The 11,183-nt window shown below is 29.3% G+C and overlaps 1 protein-coding gene across 3 annotated transcripts; it reads right to left on the minus strand.

Annotated features, from left to right (window-relative positions):
* Positions 1-221: 221 nt before the first annotated feature.
* SK1 (shikimate kinase 1) lies at positions 222-5,684 on the minus strand. 3 transcript variants are annotated; one of them, XR_016518814.1, is made up of 10 exons: positions 5,161-5,684; positions 4,007-4,065; positions 3,857-3,911; positions 3,700-3,772; positions 3,196-3,257; positions 1,427-1,509; positions 1,196-1,325; positions 954-1,032; positions 731-795; positions 222-605 (listed from the first exon to the last, which is right to left on the minus strand). XR_016518814.1 is itself a non-coding variant. In XM_068614380.1 (10 exons), the coding sequence occupies exons 1-10, from the start codon at positions 5,363-5,365 to the stop codon at positions 546-548; spliced, it is 897 nt and encodes a 298-aa protein (XP_068470481.1). In that variant the 5' UTR covers positions 5,366-5,684; the 3' UTR covers positions 222-545. The 3 variants fall into 3 exon arrangements, 2 of the variants coding, with proteins under 2 accessions (XP_068470481.1, XP_090155080.1); XM_068614380.1 differs by having other exon boundaries at positions 3,170-3,257; XM_090298954.1 differs by lacking the exons at positions 222-605; positions 731-795; positions 954-1,032; positions 1,196-1,325; positions 1,427-1,509 and adding an exon at positions 1,890-2,065.
* Between the last annotated feature and the right edge of the window lie 5,499 nt (positions 5,685-11,183).

The raw sequence follows: 11,183 nt of genomic DNA on the forward strand, positions 1-11,183 counted from the left end.
TTTCATCAGTGCAATGGAATACGTAAGTTAAATACTGTGTTACAATTTCAACTGTGCAATGACTGCTTGAATAAGAAATAAGTTTTTTAGAATTGAAAAACAGAAAAAATAATAACTGACAAGTGCTTTAGAGATCTTTCGCACAAGAACAAGCATAAAACACAAAAACGCCAGTTGCACGCATGGGAGATACATGTAAGATAAAAGTATAGGAAACCTTGTTTTCCAGAAAACCTCGTTAGAGGATGACATACATATATTGATCAACTCAACTCAGATTACAGTACCTTGTTTTCCAGAAAATATATACATCAACAATAAAGGAAACATATAAATTAAATACCGTTGCTATTGACAATCATATTATGCTAAATTGCTAACACAGATTACGTAAACAAGTGCCATGTTGTATTACTTCTCTTTTTTTCCAAAGAGATTTCCCACAACATGTACATTAAGGTCAACAACTTGACCTTAATTGCAATTGTAAATTGCATAGAAAAAAAATATGAACAATTGAATGAAGTTTGTGACCAAAGCTGGCATTAACATTCTGCATAACTGCCACCTTCACCCTTCAAAAAGTTGTCAATTTGTTCCAGCGCCTGAAATATACAAAGGGATAACAGTAGATAAGGATCAAAATACAAAAGTTAGATTCAACTGTAGCTCCCAGGAATTTTTCAGTTTGCCTGGAGCCAACCAAATAGAGTTAGAAATTGCTCAAGACCTCAATTGCAATATCAGTTGGAGACAATTCGGACACATCTCTTTTGCCGAGTTTTATTGCTATATCTGGCCACAAACAGAACATCAGATATTGCAGTGAAATGTTATCATCTAGGAAGAATAAACAAAACAATAAATACAAAGCATGTTTGTTCTTTCCCAGATATTCTGGACAATTCCACACTTCGTATTTCAAAACATTAAAGAAAGATCAATTGACAAACTTTTTAACGAGACCCTGGCATTGGCGTTGGCGTATGCTTCACCCCTCTCTTCAAAAATAGCAGACAATCGCATAAAGGCCTGCATGTGAATTCCATATGGAAAAGTTATTTGAAGACAAATTAATTTTGATGCAAGTTTGTACGACGAAAAGTTGGTCCAGTTTGAAAGCTTGAATACCTAAATTAATATGCTGGGTTTAGAAAAGACAAAAAAAGTCATACTATGGAACATTAGTAATTACCCGTGAATAAGGATCCCCTGCTTCATAGTGTAGAAGGGGGCGAGAATTAGTTCCTACAGCTGCAATTCTCTGTGCCAGGGCTTCCAATGGTACGTCCAACCAAACACTAACCCCTTTATGCATATATTTCCTGGAAAGCCATTCACATGCAACTCCATGTAAACATGAGAAAATATTTATTTGGAAAGATTAAAGTTTAAACTTTTCTCAGTAGTGACTTAATTCTTATACCAATTTATGGGCCTTATAACAGCTCCTCCACCAGTAGAAATAACAAGTTGATGCAACAGGGATAGCTTCCGCAATACCTCAGTCTGAAATGGTAAAGCAAGGAAAGGGAATGGCGAATGAAATAACAGGACCACAAAAATAATCCTGAACAATTCATGATAGCAAAGTGCCTACGGAATTTAGAGAGGGATGAAGAGAGGACTAATGATAGGATAATGTAGAGAGAAAGATCTGGACAAAAAGCTTTCTTGTTTAGTACTTCGATCATGCAAAAGTCAAAACATCCATATATAAACACTCTAAGGGAGCATGTGGTACGTACAATAGAAGTTTCTTTATACTAAAATCATGATTTCTAAGAATCATGGGAATTATGATTGCTAAGAATAACTAAAATCTATTTAGTTTGTCACAAATATTCTTTGAAATATTTATACAAGTTTTTTCGGAATAGAAGAGTAATGTGATATTTTTACAAGCAATCTTAATTATATACCACTTAAATGATTTAATACGAGCAACAAGTAAATTTTATCATAATAAAACAGTTTTAAACCCAGGAAAGTTATCCCACCTCCTCCCATGGAAACAATTGTGTGGGAGACTTAGCCAAAAAGCATTCACCGGAAACATAGTTTCCTGAAAAAGTTATTTTTTAAAACATAAACGAAAAATACAAAATAAGCACTCCCAACCCAACTTCTGATTCTCATAAAACTAAAAGCCATATATACCAAACACCCGTAAGAGTAAGCGAGTGCAATTTCCTAAATGATAATGTCTACTAATACTAAATTCCTTTTAACATGGAATACGTAAACAACACAATTCTAACACTGCAGCTCAGGCTAATGCTTTCAGCTTTAAGCTTTTTACAAAAAAAAAAATCCTTAAGTGAAAGAAAAGTATTCCACTGAGCATAGTTGAAAAGGCAACACGGGGCTTCTGGAGATGGAGAAGTGAGAATTGCTGGAAAGACAAAACAGCAAGCCCTTGGAACTTCTCCAAATTCATCAAGAACTAAAACCACATCCAATCAAGTGAAGTGTGAGATAAAATAAACCAAACACATGTCCAAACACCAAACCACAGATGGAGGATGGTGAAGCTTTGTTGAGGTGACAGGTATTTACTCAGATGAAAATTGACTCAACTGTAGGCTGACACTGAAAGAAATTGAGATGGCTGGAAAATTGCTAGAAGGTCACCAGCTGTTGCATATCACTGGACAAGATTGCCAGAAGGGCTTGACGGCATAGAAAAGGCAAATGGGAAAAAGGTGGATCATGAGAATGTCTGGTCAACTATGACTTTTTTTCATGATATGGTCATATACTAAATGTGGGCCCCTTTTCTTAGTAGGGATTTGAACGGTGATTCGCTGCTTTGTGGATTACTAACCCCTTCCACAATATCTGATCTCTATTGGATTAAAATTAAGTGCTTTTAGTCTCTAATGAAGGACTACAAACACATAGCTAAATGTGAGAATTAAAAAAGAAAAATAGGGAACAAAATGAGAACCCATATTTTCATTTTTCAAGGACTAAAAGCATATGTAAGCCTATTTTTTATTACTCCAATTAAAACAGTTCAACACCACGACCGCATATAATATGAAGATAAGAGACAATGCAGATGCTGGATGAGATTAAGAAATAGGAAAATCTAAAAGTTAAAACCACTAAACTGAAGTCTGGACACTGAAGAATGACAAGTGAAAAATGGTGTTTTCAAACTGACCTCCTTATTACGAAAGAAAGGCTCACCATGGTGCTTGAAAATATCAGCCACAGAGTCTCCTCCTACCTCCTCCTCCACCAATGTATCACTACAAATAACAAACCCATAGGTGCAAGAAATAGAGAAAATATTCAGCAAGACCTCTAATGTGGGTCATGAAACAGGGTAATTGTATCGTGATAGAACATGTACATTGGATCTAACAGAAACATTGTACACAAGAGTAATAAATCACACTCCCCAGCTTAACCATGACCCACCCTGATTTCATCTATTGAATTCAATCAAACATTTATACATCTTTTACATGTCCTAAGTTCCCTCAGATATTAATTGAATATTGAAACTCGTATCAGATACTGAAATAAAATGAAATAATTGCACAAATAAAAATAACAGAGCTGCTATACAGACAAAGATCATTCTTCCTGTATTCTATAGGTCCTTTGGTATTACAATTACACATGATTTACTTATTATTAAATGCAATTTCTCTCTGTGGAGAAAAGATGAGGAATTAACACACTAACCTGTCACAAAATGAATAACCAAGTACTTCCGACATTATCTTCCCCACAGTTGTTTTCCCAGAGCCCATCATTCCTGCATGTCAAATTCAAAGGTTAAGTGACAAAATAATTTTCAAAGCACACCATGTAAGAACAAGAAGTCAAGCAAGAAACTGACCAACAAGATATATACAGCGTCCATTCAAATATGGCTGGATCTCTTGCGATCTATTCTGCAATTTTATTGATTCAAGTCATATAACAGCAAATAGATACTGAAAGAAGCAACAAAATTGACCAAATACTAATTATTATGTTTTTTCCTTACCTTTAGAATCAGCTTTTCGTCAAGAGGAGAACGAACGCGTCCAGATTCCAATATTGAAGCTAAGAGAACAACATGACAGCATAAGATGTAAACAATTAAAACAGATAGCACTTGCTTTATTCAGAAACAAACAAGATTCAATGCAGGCATATTACATATCTGGATACAGGTTAGAAGTGCTTTTAAGATATTCTCTATTTGGTGAGTTATTTCCAGTAGAGAAACTCTCAAAAGCTCTTCTAGCTTTGTATCCAAACAGGCTCTGCATCTAAGAAGATGTGATTCGATAATTTTCTCAACCAACCAACAGAAAAGGAAATGTAATTCAATCAGCAGATAATAAAAGCTAGCTCAAAACTGGGCAGGCGTAGTTAACGATGGATTGAAAAATCTGGGAATGCTAGTATTATCTTTTCATATTAATCATATAAAGTTTTCAATATAGATATTGCTGGAAAAACAAAATAAAACCTTAGGAAAATCTATGTTTATGTACATAATTGGAACGAGAAAGAGAATGGACTGGACAAAACATCTAGAATTTAATCAGAACATAGTTTCAATCTAAAAGTTTTTTACACTAATGCTTAATCATACATTGACATAAAATTAAAAACTTTTTTATAGTAGTTATTTTAAAATCATATCTAAAATTATTCTAATAAGTTTATAGTATCAACTCTTTTCTCTAACAACAACAAAAACAAAAGCAAAAGCCTCACCAGGTTAAGTCAAATTACATGGATCACACCATACAACACTATTCAGCAAGGTGAAAGAACAAATTTTCACATATATTATTTATCACGAGATCTCTCTCACCAACCGCCCTCAAAATCAAATTAAACTCAAGCAACTAATGGGAAGCTACTTCGGAGGCAGATTCACAATATTCCACACAACAAGGACAGATCGTTGTTTCCAATCCATTGACAATTCACAATCACGGTTCATTATTTCGCTGTACCTTCTTAACGCAATCACTAATCCATCATTTCAACATTCCTTTAAGCAAAAAATAAATAAAAAATAAAAAAGAGAGAGAGAAACGGCCCTTCAGCTCAAGAACAAAGGCGGGTAGAATGCAGCAAGAGCGCAATCCAAGAGAATTAAAAAAGAAAAATGGTGAAGAGGTCATCGGTTTGATAGTCAACCTGAAATTTTGTCGTAAGAAGAAGAAACCTCCACAGCGGTTGTTCTGCGGCGCGTCATGGTTGAAGACAACCTGGTGGAAACAAAAAGCCGAAGCCTCTGCGGTTCCCGAGACATGTCGAAACGACCAGCTCTGGGTCTTCTCCCAATCTTTTCATGCTGAACCACCGCTGAAAGTTGTAACCCGTGTGCAACTTTCACGTCCATTGTTGAAACGGCGCAGTTTTCCCCTCAATTACGACGGCAGAGAACCGAAACGACAGAACCTGAATCCAGAGGAAGTGAAGGAGAAGAAGAAGAAGAAGGTGCTGAGAGAGAGAGAGAGGGAGAATGGCACAATGGAGTCTAATTGGAATGAACGGTGAATGTAATACTATTAATATTAATTTATTAAATATTAATATTAATTTATTAACTATTAATATATGAATAATCTATAATTTTAATAAAATGGAGTGGTTTGAGTCAGTGGGAAAATGGATGATTGTGCAGTGAAAAGCTTTACTTTCACATTCTTTTTCTTTCTACATAATTCCGTCACATTCTCCTTCTTATCGGTAATAACTAACAAATTAATAATTTTATCATAAGTTTTAATTAATGATTATATAATACGAATTTAAAGATAATAACGAATATATAGTTAACATGCATATATTGTGGGTGGATATATAATCGTGTAACCTTATTATATATATATATATATTATTTATTCATTATTACAAAGCTTAATAAATTATGCGTACTATGGTTGAATGATTCAGAAAACTTATTCATTAGGAATTGGTTTGAGTATGCCGTATTCGTACTGTGTTTTTCTTTTTTTTTTCCTTGACTTTGCTGTGATTGATTTGATTTTTTCTTCCAATTTTATATTATAAGCTTATTTATTTAATGGAAAAAATAATTTATATGGATGTTATTTATTTTTAACGATAACTTATACATGGAATAAAAAAAACTTCAAACATATTAAACAATTTTTACACGAGCTATTTTATTTTATTTTATTTTTACTTTTTCGTAACGACATATGGGTTGGTGGATTCGTGGTAGGTTTGGTGCATGAATACACGCGCACGTGTCTTTTTCAGAGTCACGTATGACAAAAAAACATTTCGTTTTTTTCCCTTGGTTTAATTTTTTATTTAGTAATAATAGTTTAACATACTTTATTTTGTAGTTATTATATTTTAAAAAATTAATAATATATTTAAATTTTAGTCTCCAAAAATTAAAATAGCAAGAATCAAAAAATAAAAAATAGAACTAATCCAAAAATTACAATAGCAAGAATTAAAAAATAAAAAATAGAACTAAGAACATTACAACAATATTAAACAAACTAAAAGTGACAAGTTTTAAGTAGGATTATAAAATAAAATTGATAAACGTGGTTGCTTGTTAAGAAAGCTTTTTTAAGTTAAATATTATTTGAGTTAAGTTTAAAACGGTTTTGAAAAAATTTATGAGTAGAACACATTCAGTAAAGATTTGTGATATTTTAACATCCTTACTCTATCCTACGTCTACAATAAATCTTAATATTTGTAATAAAAAAATAAAAAAAAAACATACTTCTTAAATGAAAATACAAACAAATGCAAAATGTTTTAAAATATTTTAAAATTATAAATTTCTATAAATAATTAAAATATTAATATTTATTAGGTGTTGGTGGATTAGGAGTTATAAATAAACCATTTTTTTCTGTAAAACTGATCTAGAAATGTGATTGTTTAAGAAAAATTATGTTAAAAAAATATTTTATTATTATGAAAAAAAATGTAAATATGATGTGAGAGTAAGATGTAGTACAGTGTCCACCTACCATGTCGAGGTAGTTGGTCCATGGGAGTACGAAATAGAGTGGTGTGCCGAATCTGCAAAATTCTATTCCTTTCTTTAAAACAAATAAATAAATAATCATAAACTTATGGTTTAAATTCAGTTTTTTCTTATTGCTCAAAATTTTCATATGGTATTTAGTTTTTTTTTTATCATTTTCTTTTGATTCTTATTCGTGCTCATAAAGGATATAGTGATAAGTTATTCTTTAAATCATATCAACGGTTGATTTACATGTTTTTTTTTAAAAAAGTCCTATATTTTAGTTTTAGTTTTTAATAAAAAAAATATTTAATTTTTTTAGAATTTTTTTATTTTTAATAAATATATGCAGCTTCTAAAAATAAAAAAAATGTATTACGATAGTGTTAATTTATAATTCAAATTTTGGTAATAGTACTTTGAAGAATAAGAAATAAAATTATGTCAAAATAAATGTTTAAATTTGGGAAAATCTTAACAATTATTTTTAATCATGGTTATGGACGATAATTATTACTAACACCGTGCTAAAATGGTTTCATAATTGTAAAATTAATTATAGTTTCACTAACATGAAAGCTTTTATTTAAAAAATAATAATAATTATTATAGTTTGACTATAAGATGTTGGTTTATTAGGCAACAATTGTGCAGGAATTACTTGTTTCAATTTTATTAAATTGTTGTGTTGCTGAGAAAATGCATTATGTTTCAACCGTGATAGAGAACAAACTCCATCAATTGCTAATTGCAATGCCCATCACTATGATAAAAAAAAACGTTGATATCAACATCTATGCCAACACCAATAAAACACAAATCAAATAACTACTAAAATGTTTAAATAATAAAAAACGGATCAATAAAAAAGGACCAAGAAAAAAAAAGTCTGAAATGTCTATGAAAATTAGTATTAAAATTAATTTTAATTAAAATTTTATTAAATCCAAAAAATAATATCATTAAAGTTAATCAACAAAGATATTTTTCGCTTTTGAATTAAATAAGTTAAGGAAAAAAAATCTATAAATTATCTTTAAATTTAATTTTTAAACGATTAAAACTTCATCACGATTTTATCACTAAAAAATATTTTAATATACAAATATATATATATATATATGGACGCATTATATTATGTTATCCAAAGGGAATATCCACACGCACATGAGGAGGAGAATAAAAAATTGTTTGGAGTGGAAAGAGTGGGTAGGTTCAGGTCAAAAGTTAGTTTATTTGTGAAGACTATGGACTTTTAAATTAGTATTATTTTTTTAAGGTGTGGCTAATTAATCAGGTTTAAGAGATTAATAGTGGGTGAAATATTTTATCAGAGCAAACGTCTTACCTACCATTTATGAACCCAAACCTACCTACCACTTCTCAGTTATTATAAATTTCTTTTTTTATTTCCAAATTTGGTTTGCTAAATTTTTTCTCAGCTTTATTTTGTGTGTGAAGCATAAAAAAGTTATAATGAAGAGTTTAAGTCTTCAGTTTTGTTAGTTAATTGTCTACTTCCTCCACCACTTATCTCATTTTCAAATGTTTATTTATTATTCATTGTACTTATGTGTTTCTATATTTTTATTGATAAACTTATTCAAGTAAAGTATTTGATTTATAGACCACACTCACATGAAAAATTCATAATTTTTACGAAATTAAAGGATACTCAATTTAAAGCACATTCATTTTAAATTGTTTTATCGTAATTAATGTGGAAAAATAAAGTTTAATTATTCATATTTTTTTTATCAATAATAAAAAAAAGTGAATCACTCTAAGGATAGTTCAACCTTTATACAAAGAGATAAAAATCTTGATCTCCCAAAAAAAAAAACTGAATCTCCAAAAGAAAACTCCATCTAACAATACAAGAGCCCCTAACAAACCTTAGAAACCACCCACATAGTTACCCAACAAGGGAATTTAATTAAACTATCCTTATGCAAAACAAATGGTCAAGACACCAATCAAAATAACAAAGTGTGATTTGGAAGTTAGCCAAAACCATACCTTTAACTGAGCACAACAAACGTTTCCACATTATCGACCGTTCCCCCTTTGAAAATAACATTGTTCATATGTTTCCAAACCTCGCTAACTACTACAATCCAAGTCGTTTCCCAAACTTCATTCATTGTGTCAGAAGCGTTACATGGCCTAAACTAAAGAAAGGGAATACGTGTGTGGGTAAGCTGACTAACTTATGATTTATTCATAGAGATTCAGTTTGGTATAATAAGTTTCCAATTAATTTATTCTTAAAGATTTTTATAAATAGGTATAATCTACCTATGTATCATTTTTGTTAACATATGAGTTTTGGTCTAATCCTTTATGTTTTTTTGTGTAGTTTCTTTTTTTTTAATAATATATTTTTCATGGGATGAAAGATAATTGTTGTTATTTGAAGTATCAACCTAACTAAGATGTCAAGTTGAATAGTGATGTCTAACATAAAAGTTTTATATAATTTTTTTAAAATATTTTATTTAAATAAAACAATATAATTTTGTTGAATTTTAATTATCTTATTTAGACTGAGTGCATTAATTACCACAAAATACAAAAATAAAATATTTAACAATTAAAAATATCAGTCCATTATATATTTCAATCAATGTTGGTTGAGGTTACTTTTAGTCAAGGTTTACAAGATTTTTTGAGCCAATATTAATAAATAATTTTTCTTTATTACACTAGTAGATATTATTTTTAGTTGATATGAATAATTAGTATTTTAGTTAATATTAATTAGGGTTATTTTTTTGACATAATAAATTTTTTTTTTGGTCACATTTTACGAATGGTGTTGTTAACAAAAATTTCCAACTAAATTTGGTCAAAATAATTTTAATTAAGATTTGCGGAAAGTTTTTCCATTTGAGCAATCTCTATTAACATTGATTAAAAAACAATAACAAATCAAACAAAGTTTAACTATCATCCACCAAACAATAGTTTTGCTGCCAAACAATAGTTTTGTTGACATTGATTGATTTATGTTGACCAATAAATAACCTTAGTTTGCTTCAATGGAAAAATATTTTTAACAAAGTAACAAAAAAAACTCCTAAATTAATTGAAAACCATAACTTATGTTGGTTCATAAATAGTATCCTTCTTATCGATAATAAATGCTACAAATATATTGGTGGTCTCAATATCGATGGAGATAATCCTAATTAATGTAAAATAAATAAAAAATGGATTCGAGTTAATAAAAAATAACTTGGTCAATGTTAAAAAAAACAATTTACATAAACTAAAAATAACTCCAATGTCAACAAGAAAAAAAATGTTTAACATTCGTTTAAAACACCACTAATGTAAAAAAAGACCAATCAAATATTGATAGTGATAATTAAAAAATAACCATGATCAACTATACTATAAAAGAAACTTCCACCACAGGAGTTTAACATGATTTAAGATCATAACTTTTCAACTTTGTTTGAGTCAATAACATCTCAACCGAGTAAAATATCATAAATAAAAAAAAAAAAATCGAATTGAAAAGAAAATTATAAAAAAATACATATATAAAAGATAAAAGAATATAAAAGTTAATTTTTTAAATTTTAGACAAAAATTAAAATTATTTTAAATAATCAAATTTCTTTCGCATAATTTTACAATTTTAATTTCTTTTAAAATTCACTACTAAACAACATAATTTTTTAATTAAACGTGATCTGAGGCTTTGCCACGTGTAGCTACATCCCATGACTCAATTCAATTTACAAGATTCAACACAACACGTGACACTGCAAATATTTAGAAAGTAATTAATTTTATAAAGACGTAATATATTTCATAATAAAATACCTGATTAGATAAAGATTTTTTTTCTCAAAACTAAAATTTTAGAAATTTATAACAATATTTTTTATTACTTAAAAATATATCATTTTAATTTTACCTAAAAATACTTTGAAATTCTTTCAATTTTGTCGTCTACACATTTTGTGTTTTTTTTGGTGCTCTTTTCAATTTTTGTGTTTTTTTTTTCGCGAACTAGTTAAGATTAGGGCATTGTTGACTTAATTTTTATATAATTTTTTTATTAATATTAATTGTAATTTCTTTTTGGTCAAAAGTTGATTGTGATTTTTTTGTCGACATGAGCAAAGTTATTTTTTTTTATTAATTTAAATTAGTGTTACTTTTTAATGGATGATAATGAGGG

The sequence above is a fragment of the Phaseolus vulgaris genome, chromosome 2, assembly GCF_051622355.1.
Source record: "Phaseolus vulgaris cultivar YP4 chromosome 2, ASM5162235v1, whole genome shotgun sequence".
NCBI classification, from domain to species: Eukaryota; Viridiplantae; Streptophyta; class Magnoliopsida; order Fabales; family Fabaceae; genus Phaseolus; species Phaseolus vulgaris.

What these genes read in the sequence shown, in the direction of transcription:
- SK1 (XM_068614380.1), bottom strand. Translation starts at nt 5,365, where the DNA reads ATGGACGTGAAAGTTGCACACGGGTTACAACTTTCAGCGGTGGTTCAG. An exon ending in TTCTTACGACAAAATTTCAG is followed by an intron (nt 4,066 to 5,160) that starts GTTGACTATCAA and finishes TTGTTCTCTTAG; the next exon opens with CTTCAATATTGGAATCTGGA. An exon ending in CAGGGGATCCTTATTCACGG is followed by an intron (nt 1,033 to 1,195) that starts GTAATTACTAAT and finishes ATTCACATGCAG; the next exon opens with GCCTTTATGCGATTGTCTGC.